This window comes from Humulus lupulus, chromosome 4, assembly GCF_963169125.1.
Source record: "Humulus lupulus chromosome 4, drHumLupu1.1, whole genome shotgun sequence".
In the NCBI taxonomy this organism is placed as follows: domain Eukaryota; kingdom Viridiplantae; phylum Streptophyta; class Magnoliopsida; order Rosales; family Cannabaceae; genus Humulus; species Humulus lupulus.
Window position 1 is genome coordinate 8,212,121 of NC_084796.1, and position 15,068 is coordinate 8,227,188.

The following is a 15,068-nucleotide window of genomic DNA, read 5'->3' on the forward strand; positions in this document are numbered from 1 at the left end:
TGATCTTAATATTCCATAAATTCAGAGACAGTCCTTCAACCCCAATCCAAGACCTCCTGCATTCTATTTTGATATTTCTGATTTGTTCTTCAAATGACCATCTCCTAAAAGAGACCTCCGTGCCCCCCGTACCCGGTATTACAGTCTTGTGCAATTTCATCAAACTCTCCATCTCTTCTTCGTTCTTGCACCAGATTATGATTCGATCATCATACATTTGGCTAGCCTCCCAAAACCTCTTAGTTTCCCGAGAGAGATTATAAAAAATAACACTCCATCCCACCTTACTGTTATCTCTAAACATTATTAGTGCCTTGTTCCAATCCTTGTCGCAATTTTCCGCTTGTAAGAATTCGTGAAAGTTTTTCTGTTTCATTCTCTCTCTCGGGAACTTGTTCCTTGGTCTGAAACTCCCATTCCCCATAGGTAAGAAGTCCCAATATCTTAGCTTATTAGTGTCCCGATTCTGTATTGTTTTGTGGAAGCTCTTATTTGTTATATGGTGGTGGTTCTGTTGTATATACTTGCTCCTCCCGCCAAATACCTTCATACCCCCATCGAGTGCCTTCCTTCCCCCTCCCATCTCTGGCTCGTTATATTTGGCATCAGGTTGTTTTCTTATTTTTTCTTTTGTCTGTTTAACTATGTTCGCATAAGAAGGCTTCAAAGCTCCTTTCCTGACAGACTCGCTATCCTCCATAATCAAATTCTGTTTCTCGTACTTCTGCATTTTTTGTCGTTTTAGCACCCCCCTAAGACACCTTGCAAGCTCGCTCCACCCCCTAGTTTGTCTTTCCTCCGGAATTATCACCTTGGACATCCTTTTATTCTTCAGGACTGATATCTTGATAAAGCCCCCTCTACTATTTTGAAAACTCTCTAAATAACAGCTATTCGAAGTGTTTCGAAAAGATCTCTTGAAGTTCACCCTCTGCGTCTCCTCCTTGTTCTACATTTCTTCCAGTAGTTCGATAAGCCATGCAGCTGCATCCAGTGTTATAGATATTTCATAACCCGATAATCGGGTCCTCTCACATATTCTAACCAAACCCCCGTCAAATGATAAGGTGAGCATAAACACCTTATACAAGGTACGAAAGCTCCAGTATCTTTGCTGCCCCTGGTCACCAAAGGATCCAGGTTGTTTTTTTAGGCCAAAACCAGTGGGGTAGTAGCCCTCTTTCTTCCCAAAACCAGTGGGGTTTTGGTGCCAACCATGGCCGGAAAGACCACGGTCGTACCTAACGTGCATGGGAAGACTCTTAGATTTCTCTCTCTAATGACATCATATATCTTTTGATTACTGCCTCCTAATAATGGACAGTATAAGATGCTCAAATCAACAAGAGAAGCAAAATGTAGCACTTCTTCAGGCAAGCATTGGATTTCATAGCAGTCAGCAGTCCACAACTCTTCCAGTGAGGCCACACATCGAAAGGCGTCGCCATTCAGTGATTTGAGGTGGGGGAGATTCTGAAGTGACAGAGAAGTCAAAGACGTTGGAAGCAGTCCCCCGGGGAAGGATTCCAACACTATGTCATGTTGGACGCCACAACACGTGAAAACGTAACTACTTTATTGATACAAAAGTAATTACACCAAGACTTGATTACAATTCTTGACCACACACACTAAACACTCTAGCTTACACTCTTTGGAACACTTTTAGATGCACTTTGTGTACTCACTCTCTTTTACTCACTTTTGGGACACTCACTTTTCTAGTACCTTGGACACACATTACATTTATATTTATAGGCTACCAAGGAAACATCTACATCTTTCTAGACTTTTCTAACTTTATAATTTATTTAACTACTTTCTTCATTTTTCTAAATGTTTCTAGAACTTTCTATATTGTCTAATTAGTTCTAAGCTATTCAAGAACTTTCTAGAATGTTCTATGTTCTTCCTAGTATATTCTAGAACATTCTAGAATTCTAGAGCATTCTAGATACGGTAATGACTTTTAACATGTCATCACAATCTTCAATGGTCAATGATGAAAGAAAAGCAAGTCTTTGAAGATCCCAACTCGCTTGTTGCGCCACAAGTCTGCTGCATTTTGAAATCAAGAGGTGAATCAAACTTGAGGGGAATCCTGATCCTTGAGGAAATATCTCAACTTCAGGGCACTCCACAATGAGAAACAAGCCAAGAGATGGAAGCATAGTGCCCATTTGTGCAGGTAGTGACCTCAATTTGTTGCATTGAATAACTTTGATGGAGCTGAGAGAGTGGAGAACAGTGCTAGAATTTTCAACAGGCTCATCTGAAGTAGTGGTAAAGGATTCCAAATTTTGACAGTGCCTTACATCAAGAGATTTAAGCTTGGGGAAGTAGTCTAATGGAAAGAACTTCAGAGAATCACAACTCTTCACTATTGTCAGCTTTCTAGCAGATGAGCACTGCAAGCTCTCAATGAATTCCAGCTTTTTGCATCCCTTGATTTCGAGAGTTTCTAGCATCATGTCTGCACTTGAGCCTCTTGTTAATTGCTTGAGATTTCCACAACCTCGTAATTGAAGCTTATTAAGGTTTGGAAAGTGATCCAAAGAAAGAGACTCCATAGAATCACTAACCGCACCATAAATGTCCAAGTTTCTGAGAGAGGTGTAGAACTTGTTCTCTGGAAAGATCAAATTTTTGCACCCTGAAATTGTGATTGTTTCTAATGTGCCGTTATAATCCCTGAAATTGTAAGAACTCAGTCAGATTTGGACAAGCACTCAAGTGAAGCTCCTTGAGACAAGGAAAAAATCCTTGCATACATGCTCTGTCATCTCCAACTCTAATACATAACCATTTGTTCCATCTTGGAATTTCATAAAACTTTAAAATTTCTAATTATGGAAACGAGGTACTATGCAGATAATCTTCACCATAAAACTCTAAACCTATTGTCTCCACACCATGAAAACTTATAATCTCAAGCTCGCGAAGAGAAGGTAATTGTCCCAACGGTGGCAGGGAAGGACAATGCACATTGTAGTTAAGATGAACAGATACTATGCTTAAAAATAAAGAATCTCCAACCCAGTTTGGAAAACTTGAACCTCTGAATGTACGAATAATTAGTTTCTTCAAGTTTCTGTGAGGCTGCAGCGCCTCAACCATGCGCTCTTCCTTTCTTATGTCGGTAGTTTGGCCTTCGCATTCCAAAGCTAGCTCACTGAGATGCTCCTTCTTTATCTTTCAAATTAGCCTTCAAAACATCCTCAACATTATCTGTATTATGAAGCCTTGAAATAAGAAGTCTTCCCTGCAAATGATGGAGCTCCCCTAACTCTTTGATGCTAGCAAAACCAGGTTTTCTCTCATTATCACTAACTTTTCCCAAAACAAAATTAGTTAATGTCTGCAAATTTATCAATCTACACAACTCCTATGGCATCATTTCTAAAGGTGAGAAACTAGTGTCGAGGTGACGCAAGTTTATGAGCCTCTTCATATTCTTTGGCAACTGAGTAAGTTTATCACAGTTGGAAAGCAACTGAATCACGTATACACTCTATTTCAGTCGAAGATAAGTTCAAATACCGTAGATGTTTTAGCTTACCAATCGAGTCAGACAGCTTGAAAGATCTAAATACAGAAAGGACTCTCAAGCATCCTAGAGTTGGCAATACTTCATGCAATTCCAAATCCAATAACACCCCTCCTTTAATTGTTAGAAGGGTATGCAATGATTCAGCTTTAGATAAACCAGCAACTTTCTCAATGTATGTCATACAAGACAAATGACGAGTTTTGGTTGCAAGATTATCCAAGGAATTATCATCATCCAATCTAAAGCAGAATTCACCTGCTACAAATGAAGCTAAATCATGTACAAGGTCATGCATAAGAAAAGTTGTTGTACCCTTACTTGATATATGTTGACTTGTCTCTTGAAAGAATTATCTTGATATGAGATCTTCAAAGTACTGCTCTCCAACCTCCTCCATTGATTTCCCTTTCTTGTTTTGCAAAAGACCTTCTGCCATTCACAACAAGACGAGTTGTTTCTTCTCAAATTCAGAATCTTTGGGAAATATTGATCAATAGGCGAAACATTGCTTGATGTTTGAAGGTATGTAGTAGTAACTCAACCATAGAGCTGGAACAATCTCATCATTGTGTGTCTCATACAACTCCCATACATCACTTTTGAGTACATTTTTCCATTTCATTTGATCTCTTTCAAAGTGTAAGAGACCACCAAGTGATTTCACCGCTAAAGGTAGGCCTTTACACTTTTTCACAATCTCCTTCCCAATCTCATGTAGTTTTGAATGAGCATGACCAATGTCTTCCTCAAAGGCATGGTCAACAAATATTTTCCAGCAATCTTCATTGGATATTCCTTGTAGCTTGTGTACTTTTCCAGTGCTCATAACTTGTGCAACAACCTTGTTACGAGTTGTCACAATGATCTTGCTTCCACGTGCACCAGATTCAAAAGTACTTTTTAGAAAATCCCATTTATTATAAATCTCATTCCAATCATCATCAAGAACGAAGAAAAACTTCTTCCCCCTCAAAGCCTTCTTCAACACATTGAAGCTCTGACAAAATCATCAATGTCGCATTTTTCAGAAGTAACCTTTTGAAAAATCATTCTCATTATCTTGCAAACATCAAATTCTTCTGATACAGTAACCCATACTTTGAGCTCAAAAGACTCAGCTATGGCGATCATTGAAAACAAGTTGAGCAAGAGTAGTTGAACAAGTTGGGAAATCACAGACATACACCATTTAACATCATCTAGCAGCAATGACTTAAGGATGGCTTCTTTTTCAGCATCTCTACCATAAACCAAGCTCATATTTTTTATCCACAAGAAAACTCAACTTCTCAAGAGTCCTCTCTTTCTCAGGTTTTACAGCTTCATCGAACTCGTTGAATGAAGAAGATGGAATGAACTTGACCAGCATACTGGTGGTGCCACCACACTCATCTTGATGATCAGGCTGCTCCATCTTGCATCGTAAGGCTTCATTGTCTATCTTGTCAATCAAGTCATACGCTTCACAAACTGTGTCTTTAAGCTCAGCAAGCCAATCCCTCACATTTCGATCTCGAATAAGCTTCTGCTCAACATCACTAAGCAGTGCATTGGCTGACTTTAACTTGATCTTGAACTTGTCAAGTAGCTCAACAATAGGTTTCTTCTCATGAAATAAGTCTGCAAACTCTTGATAAGCCATTCTTTGAAATATCACTTGGAATGTGGAAGAGAGAAAAGCTTCACATACCAACTCTACTGCTCGCCCATAGAGAAATAATAGAACAAGAATCAATGAGAGAGCTCGGGTTTTGGTGTGATTTTATGAACCTTGGTTTTCGAAATGAAGCTCTATATGTTCTTATTTGTTTTCCTCACTTCATGCACATTTGGGGAAATTTGAATTTTACAATATTCACAATATTAATATTATTATATATTATCATAATTAAAATAATTACATGTGAAATTAAAGGATTAATAAAGAGTTATCATCCCTTTTCAAAAAAATAAAAATAAAGAGTCATCATCAATGTACGATATGGATCAGTACGACATGGATCAGAACCACAGTGTTACACGTGGTGCTTTCTATAGACAGTAATCCAATATTCGACCTTTTTTTTCTTTTTTTTCTTCTTAAATAAAGGAAAGGTGCCAAACTGAGGGAAAAAATGATTTAGAAGTGAATGTGAATGGACTTTATCATAAAGAAAAGGTTGATTTTTCTAGCCAAAATGAACATAGATCAGGCTGTCTTCAATTATGAAGAGCAATAATTCATAATATTAATAGTGGAAGTGGTTTATGTTTTTTAGGAAGTGGTGTCTTTCTTTTACTCCACCATGCATTATATGCTAAAAGAAGATGCAATTATGTCGTTAATTTAATAATAAACAGAGAATCAAGATCAAGAAGAATAAGAATAAGGCTCAAATCAATCCACATGAATCATGAACTGCCAACAATTTTATCGTGAAATGCCGCAAGAAAATTGTGTGAAGATGTACCCAAAAAAAAAACGTATGATACGGTAATATTTGACAAGGATATATATTGTCAAAGAAGATGGGGTATTTGTGGTATGCAAAACAGGCTCAATATTAAGATCTTACTATCAAAAATTTTACATTGACCACCAATTGGGAAATGACCATTCACTAAAGAATGGCATAGAAAGACATAACATGAAAAACTACATTTCTTTCTAGAAGAATATTAATTAGGAGGAATTTGAACAAAACAAAAATCATCTACTCATGAAAAGCAAGAGTAAAGTGGATGATGCAGTTGTGTTAATCCCCAAGAAACTTCCTCTTCTTTGATGTATTCATATAAGGTCGGATGACCCATTCTGTCTGTGCTTCACTTTGATCTACTGTTCCCAACTTTATCTGCAACACCAAACACAAAACCCCAATACAATAAATTATACATTAGAAAGACCTGTGAGGCTGTAATTGTACACTTCCTAGCCCTAGGGAAGCTTTTGGTTCAAATAAATTTTTTTGTTTTTTGTTTTGCTCTGTCTAATCTAGAGAGCTAAATATCAAACAGCATTGATGCTTCAATCATCCAGGATGCAATATAATACATGCTATGTATTTGTTTTGCTCTGTCTAATCTAAAGAGCTAAATATCAAAGAGCATTGCTGCTTCAATCTCCCCGGATACAATATAATACATGTAATGTATACCAATCTATTTTTTTAGCATCCTAAAATTCTGCAACACGATGTTTGAAATATTTATAAACATTTCAACAACTATTTAGAGTGTGAACCTGATGATGCAATTTGCAGAGTATGCATACCACTATACCAGCCTTATTAAAGTATTCTTAAAGCATCCTAATTACCTGGAAAAGCCGCAACTCAAACCTAGGACCAATCTCCTTGAGCTCAACAGACTTTGGACCTGCCTGCTTCTCATAAATATGATGCCTAAAATTATGTTATATCGATTAGTTAACTTGTATTGGAATGTGACACTAGGCTACAACAAGATCCATATTCCATCTGATTATGTGATAGAACAAACCTAAATGAAATATAGTCAGACTGATTGGCAAAAGTAATTATGCGTTTTGTTTCTGGCTTTGGAGGAGGAAAGAGATGCTTCAAAATATTAGATGCCCTTTCACCCACCTATAAACAGTTTAAAGTATACCAACCAAAAAACATGTTAGTAATTCGGTAATGATAATAAATTAATATACATGATATGACAGTAAAATCTTCAACAGCAAAACTCAACCTGGATCTCTGGGAAAAAAAAAAGATGATGAAGGATAGAAATCATTAGGAAAAAGAGAGGGTTCTTAAAAGATTTTTTTTTTTTTTTGGATTGCTATTATCATCTCTCTGCGCAGGTCTACCAGCCATGCTAGCAATTAAACCAATTTCTCAATGCATAGCATATTGATCACGTATAAGCAAGTTAAACTGAGACAAGTGACTACTGAGATATGATACCTTAGTTGTGAAATTGTTAAGAATCAAATGAGGGTAAGCCTGAGGCATTGTTCCCATGGCTTTTTTGTCCTTAATGTCATGTCTTGTAACCTACAGGGGAAAGCAAATTAATGCCCAAAAATAGTTAGGAGAGAATAAACAAATTAGTAAACATGTAAGTACGTAACAAAGTCCACAAGACACTCAAAAGAACTGTGCATATGTATATATATATATATAACAATCACTTCTCAATACATCAGATATCTCTCTTTCATTCTCTGAGCAATATCACTTCTCAAAATATCAGATATCTCTCTTTCATTCTCTGAATAATATCAAAGTTTATATGGCTTTCCCACAAATTAACCATACATTTGCTACTGTCTGAATTTCTTTCCTGCTCTCCTATCCTATATCATTTGTTTTAAACAATTTGACGAACTCGTAAAACAAAACTGACTTGAGTACGTACCACATTGAGTAATTGGAAATAAGCAGTTGGGCCAAAAGGCAGATGGCTTATAATTAAGCCATCTGGTACTCCACGATGCTCGTGGACCAAAATAACATCAGTGAAATCATGAGCACGACAGGTTTCAATAATTTCAGAAATAACCTGCATATGGAAACAAATTCTCAATTATCAAATGACCAAAATCTTACAAACGTATTTGGTTGTAACCTCAATTAGACAAGAGCTGATGATTTCCATTTCATCATAACAAAAAAGATATAAAGATAGTGCCCAAACCATAAAATTTAAGGCAAACAGAAAAGTAAATAGAAAAACATATTCAAGAAACAGGTAAAATATTTAATCCTCATTTCTGTTTCCAAACAATGGAATTGACGAGATCATTAAATAAATTACCAACTATGCATGAGAAAAGGAACACTTTAAGGTTCCACACCAAATCACTTCTATGATAAGAGTGCTTAAACAGGATTTATCCTCCAGCAATAATGCAAGTTTTATTTGCTCCCTTCTAAATAATAAGAACGAGTACTCTATTTAAAATATCAGATCAAAGAAACTGCTAGAAAAGGATGAGGAAAGGATTTCTGACCTGACCACCGCGATTAATTTGTTGCGCATTTGGGAAGACTAACTTTAGTTCCTGGAAAAACAAAGCATTCTTATCAAATTCAAGTACAGAGAAAATATTGCAGAATAGAATAGTACCAATGCAAGTGCACAAAGCATAGACAAAAGAAAATAACTAAGTGGGAAGCCCAAAATCAACCTTTGTAAACTGTATGAGTGGAGCACTTGGGTTCCTAGATGTAGTTAGCAAAATTTTAGGATCCTTTTCTGCTGCATTGGCGTACTCATCATCGATGTGACTTCTTGGAACTAATATCACAACCGCAAAGTAAAAAAAGGCATAAGCTTCATTTCCAACAATCTTTAAACCAATTACAAAAGCTTAAAAAGACTACACTACACACAAATATCAATACAAGCCAAGCCCATCTGTAAAATTGAACCAAAATAATAAAAGTATGAATTAAAAATCAAAGAGATCACTAATTCAGGTTATCTTAGCCAGAATCAATACCCATTTTTTTCGCATCGCAAAACAATAACCAAAATTAGTGCACAAAATACCCAGAAAACCATACCAGCAGTACTTTCGTCCTCCAGATCAATTTCATGGCGAAGGGCTGCCTCCTCGTTCCTAAGCTCAGTGGGAATTGGTTTTCCCTCTGCGACCCAGAAGAAAGAAAAGCCATTTAAGCGTCGTGATTACTAATTAATGCAGGCAATACAGATACATACATAAATATATATATAGATGATAAAACCTTCAAGAATTTCTCGGATTTTGCGCTTCTTTTCGTAGAGCAATCGAGCTTTGCCTTCTAAGCTCTTTCTGTACAAGTACTCCCTCCTCAGCCGAACGTTTCTACGCAACATGGTCTCTCTCTGTAACTGGTCTCAAACACAACAAGAAGCTCCGCAGAGGTGGAGAGCCTCAGGGTTTAGGTTTAGGGTTTAGACTTAACGGGAAGACGACAAATTAGACGACGCCGTATTAATATTCACAATCTCCACCGTTTTGTTTAGTTTTTGTTCCTAGCCATGACATGGAAAACGACGCCGTATTGTTGTTTTGCATTACAAATTCGCACCGTTTCGTTTTCTTTCTCCTTTCTAGCCCAACCCAAGTGACCAAGTTAAATCATATATTAATTAAACAAAATACCATATACGATTATGACTCAATTTATTAAAATTACTCATTCACACTCTATCTTAGAGATGTTTTTTTTTCAATAATTAATCTTTCACTTTTTAAAAAAAAATCAGAAAAATATAAAAAAATACTTTATTTTTATGATTTTATTTTTCTTTTAATTCTCGTTTTTTTTATTTCCATAATTAATTTTAAATTATTAATTATGAATTTCCTTTCTCACTTAAAAAAATATATATTTCTATTTTAATCTTTCACTTTTTCAAAAAGTTAAAGAAAAAATTAGTTTTCAATTTTTTGACAAATAAAAATAAAAAAAAACACTTTATTTTATTATTTTATCTAGTTTAAATCTCCTTTTTTTTTAATGTTTTTAAATATGTATGTAAATTCATATTTTCATATAAATATAATAAAATAAATTTATTAAATTTAAATAATTAATAAAGTTATTATATACATTATTATATTTTTTTCTAATACAAATTATATTGTTTCCGTAAGAGTATTTTTTAAGAAGCTTTCCATAAATATTTTTGTAACTATAGATAGTGTATTAAAGCAATCACTAATGAATAATTTTCCATATATAAATACTTATATTTGTACCAGATACAAACAATGTTAAATACAAATTTGCTTAGTTTTATTTATATAATTTATTAATTATATTTATTAAATTTATATTATTGTTATATAAATTTCAAATAAATAAATAATATATATAAAAAAAAATAACATAAATATATTAAATGAAAAATCAAATCAAAACACTATTGATTTTTTTTAATAAAAATTAAGATTATGTATTATATATTATTATTATAATAATATTTTATAATATTTAAATTTATATTGATATAAATATTAAATATCTAATCTTGTATTAAATATCATTATAATAATACTATTTGAATTCATATTAATTTAATTAGTAAAAAATTAAATTAATAATATTTTAAAATCACATTTTGTAATGTTATTTAATATAACATTATAATATATAAAAATCATTATCCTCATACACAACCACCATTTCTTTGCAGCATTATAAATACACTACACACATAGAAAAATTAGTACTAACATGAGATAAATTTGTCACCCATTTTCAAACCCCAAAATGGCCATGAATGGAGCACATAAGCCAGTGCCAGAGGATCCAATTGGCAAGAAACCACACCCTAGTTCACAATCATTATTTTTTGCTCTTTTAGTTTAAAAACTCTCATTTACTAAGTTGGTTTTATGTACTACTTACTATTGACAAAACAGATGTGAAGACAAAGTGTTGTACTCGTACAAAAAGGAAAGGGGATAGAGGTTTTATTGAAGGATGGTAAGTAGTAAGTTGACAAATTTGCCTAAAAATGATAATAGATTAGCTTGAAATTATTGCTCTTATATGTTTTTGTTATGTGACAAAACTTTTTTGTAGCCTCTTTGCTCTCTGCTGCTGTTGGCTATGCAATGCCTGCTTTGATGCCAGCATTGTGGCCGGATAAGGGTAGCGAAAATCGGGTAGCAGATGCTTCTGTGAGAGTGAATGGCTAGCAACTTTAAATATGAAGTTCTCAAAATACTTGCTAATTTATAAGAGTATCTACTTTTTCGGAGTGATTTGGTTTGAATAATCATTGTAGTATCATTATTAGCCTTGTTCTCTTTGAAGTTCATACTTGTTATTGAGTTGAGGAGTTTTAAATTTTAATATGTACTGATGTATCATATGCATTAAGAAAATTCTGGTTATTCTAGTTGATATCTGATCTTCTTACTTGGAAAATGCCGGAGATGAACCATATAATGCAAGGAAGGGCATGTTGAGCAAATCTGATATGCATAACTTCAAAACTTATTTCAGCAAAAACCATTACAAAGTTTGATGATGCTACAATAAGGATTTGGATGTATCAGATTCAATGAATGTCTATACAGAAGAAACAAAAGGAGAAAAAACAAAACAATAAATAATAAACAAATCACAAGCACAACTCTCGCACACACAGAATGATTTGGGTCAAAAGTAACTAGACTGATCCTGCAAGAGCTCAAGCTGTGCCAACACCTTGGCGATAGCTGGCTTCAATCTCGAATCACCTTGTTGAGCCAGATCAATAAGGAGAACCTGAGCAGACTCCCCATATTGTAATTTGTGTTCATTATTCCTGAAAATCCTCTCAAGTATCCATAGTGCTTTCTCTTGTGCCTTGGTGTTCCCTGATTCCAAAACTTTTACAATGGCTTGTACTTGCAATGTTTTGGCTATGTAATTGCTCCCGTTTTCCAAAATTTCATCTTGAAGTAGAGTTGCCAAGGCACTTAGGACAGCTTCATCAGCTTCCCTCTCTTTGCCTTCCAATGTTTTAAGCAGTGGCGATACAGCACCGGCCTTTACCAAACATAGTGTGCTCTTCACAAAGCAGTATCCCTCATGAACTTCACAGTAGGCACTTGCAGAAGGAGGAGCACAGAACCAACTTGAGGTCTTAGACTTTCGTAAAGAGAGTGAATTTTGTGACAATTGAGCTAGTGAGGTTGCAGCTTTACATTTAGCTACCGATGACTCGCTTGAAAGCAACTTCACAAGTAAGGGAATCACTCCATGTTCTGCTGAATACAGCTGTAGTTTCTTATCAGAAGGATTAGTGAACCGAACCAATACGCCTGTTACACTTTCTTCCAAATGCTGTGTGTCAAGTGTTTTAGTTGCAGGGCTTGAAGTCATTATAGAGACAATAAGTGGTAATAAGTTTTCTCTCTTAAGCAACTCTGTAAACTTCTTATCATTGATGGGAAAATTGCTTAGTATTCCTAATGCCGCAGCTTTGTCACGTTCGGATGATGATGATGAGATAATGTTGATGATTACATTGATATACGCTTCCCCTAGATGTTCTGACAATTCTTGTGACAAATCTTTAGAAAGAGTATGAAGCAAATTCAAGGCACTGCTCCTAATTTTTAAGTTGGTCTCTGTCAAAAAAGGCAAGAGAAGCTGCATAGCTCGATTTTCCTTCATTTTTCTTCTAACTTTAGATGCACTAGGGTGGGAGACAATGCTATTGAGTGCTTGTAATAGGTGAATCTGTATTACAGGACTTGAAAGGTTCAAGAGTGAGAGCATCTGCTGAGCCACATCTTGATTAACAAGAATAGATTCAGATTCAGCAATCCTTGCTAGAATTGCAGATGCAGGCTCTCTAAGAGTCATAAGAACCGAGGTAACAGAAAAGAGAAGCTGAAGCAAAGGTGATAAAATGCTCAAACGGATTAAATGTTGGACATTTTCAGCCAAGCTTGACAAGTTCTGCAATGCATTTAGAGCAGACAGCTTGGCTTCAAGTTTTCCTGTACTAAACATTCTTACAAGGGGTTCTATTGCCCCATCTTCTCCAAGGGAGGCTCTACTTTGATCTGTGAGCTCTATCCTCGAAAGAGCTGTTGCCATGAGAATCTTGCTCATGTCAGAACCTACAAAAAGATATTAATAATTGATTATCACAAGGCCAACAAAATTGACTTCAGTTCAAAAGAAAAAAGAATCATATTATTACCTTCCTTAAGGTACCAAACTAGTGGCTTGAAGTAGCCTGCCTCAGCCATATGAAGTGCATTTTGAGTGTTGCTAGACAATAAATTTAACAATTTTCCTGCATCACATGAAGCAATAGGGTCATCCCCATTTAGCAATGCAACTAACATAACAATACAGCCCTGGATTCGACCAATCTGCCTTCGAACGGCCGAGAGTTCAGAGAGATTCAATAACAGGCCAACTGCTTCCCTCCTTTCCTCCTCTTCGCGAATCAAAGATTTCACCAATGTTGACAAAAACCCCACATCTGCCATCTTCTCCTGCACACTATTCCACAATGTGAGCTCACTACTAGTGAACTTTAGTTGGTTTCTTATCAAATTTAGCATTGAAAGGGGAAAATACATGCTTGTTTACCTTGTTTCTGGCATTGTCCGAAGCAAGATTTCTCAGCAAATGAATGATGATCAGCCTGTATTCTGGCTTACTAGAACCCAACCGGTTACACAAAGCAGGAATGACTCCTCCATGTTCAATCCAATCATCATCAACCTTCTTATCTCCAACTAGTTCTCTTAACAACAAAAGAGCCAATCTTATCTTTTCATCATGACCATACTTGAGAGTCACCACAACATCATCTATACCAACACTTATCTTCTCCTCCTGAATTTCTTCTTCCTCTTCCAACTCACTAATGATCTCAGAATAACGGCTCGAGCTCGGGGTCGAGCTCACAACCAAACTCATGTCAAACTTAGCATTCATCAAATCCTTATGCAGTGTCCCAATATGATCCTTGAAATCTGTAGAGACTTCAAGGCTAACAAAGAGAACAAAGCCTAAAGATCTCCCTAAATCATGAACCATGTCCTCCACTTCTTTAAGCACTGTTTTTGAATTGGGGTTTGCGATTATAGCTTTGGCACGACTAATAAACTCTTTCCCAAGTGATTCTACAGCTTTTTGGACTGGTGGGTGTTCCATAATCTTAATATGGTCTTTTAAATAATTGAGAACTGGAACAAATTTATCAACCAAGATTGCAAATTCAGAGAACACTTGCCTTTTTATTTCAGTCTCAGAGCTTTGGGCCAGTGAAGTAACCTCCTTGGCTGATGCTACTAGCTCTGATAACACCTCTGAAAACTTCCTATGCTCTTTATTTTCCATTGTTATTAAGATAAGAAACAAATAAAAAAAATATGCAGAGAAAGTCAAAAGGGTCTTGCAGATTACATGAAAAAAAGAACAAGAGAGATACCAACTCAACAACACCAAAGAAACTGATCTTCAAAGTTTGATCATAAACCAAGGAAAAACATCAAAGCAAGACAAAAGCACAAATTTATTACACATATAAAACAAAAGGAAGACTCTGGCTTATACTTATTCTTCTCCGTCTGGAACAAGAATATAAGCAAAAGATAGAGACAAGCTTGGAATTTTGCCGTTTGGAGGGTTATGAAAGAAAGGTACCAAAAGGGTCAGTGTCAGTCGGCTGTGAGAAGTTAACTATAAACATATATAGTCTTGTTCGTCTTCTTCACTTGGAAGTTGAAATGTGAATTTTTTTTTTCGGTTTTGGGATGAGAAGACAGAGTCAAAGGCTCGTGTTGCTCACTCTCTTACATATATGATGTTTGCTGTGCTATGTTAAATATAATTCAGTGGTGGGTTTGGTTTGCTTATTGAAACCAAAGGAAGTTAAGAAAAGAGGACTTGGTCAACCGGGAAATGATGACCACCCGCGTGGCAGGTTAAGTTCGTTGGGACTTATTAGGTTTCACTTATTATTTATGAGCTTTTCGTACTTTCTTCTTTTTATCACCTCTTTTTTGGGTTTAGATATTTTTTTTTATCAAATAAAAAAATACTTTAGAAGT

General features: G+C 35.5%; 2 protein-coding genes and 1 pseudogene across 2 annotated transcripts; all 3 read right to left on the reverse strand.

The window, feature by feature from the left end:
• Positions 1 to 3,476: 3,476 nt before the first annotated feature.
• On the reverse strand, positions 3,477 to 5,192 carry LOC133831854 (putative disease resistance RPP13-like protein 1; annotated as a pseudogene).
• Positions 5,193 to 5,908: 716 nt separating this feature from the next.
• LOC133829862 (uncharacterized) lies at positions 5,909 to 9,446 on the reverse strand. Its single transcript, XM_062259677.1, has 9 exons — positions 9,253 to 9,446; positions 9,070 to 9,153; positions 8,691 to 8,800; positions 8,514 to 8,564; positions 7,919 to 8,062; positions 7,465 to 7,554; positions 7,031 to 7,137; positions 6,849 to 6,933; positions 5,909 to 6,384 (listed from the first exon to the last, which is right to left on the reverse strand). Exons 1-9 carry the CDS (start codon positions 9,362 to 9,364, stop codon positions 6,286 to 6,288), a joined length of 882 nt encoding a protein of 293 aa, XP_062115661.1. The 5' UTR covers positions 9,365 to 9,446; the 3' UTR covers positions 5,909 to 6,285.
• Positions 9,447 to 11,467: 2,021 nt separating this feature from the next.
• On the reverse strand, positions 11,468 to 14,831 carry LOC133829863 (U-box domain-containing protein 44-like). The gene is made up of 3 exons (XM_062259678.1): positions 13,600 to 14,831; positions 13,202 to 13,502; positions 11,468 to 13,118 (listed from the first exon to the last, which is right to left on the reverse strand). The coding sequence occupies exons 1-3, from the start codon at positions 14,353 to 14,355 to the stop codon at positions 11,665 to 11,667; spliced, it is 2,511 nt and encodes an 836-aa protein (XP_062115662.1). The 5' UTR covers positions 14,356 to 14,831; the 3' UTR covers positions 11,468 to 11,664.
• Between the last annotated feature and the right edge of the window lie 237 nt (positions 14,832 to 15,068).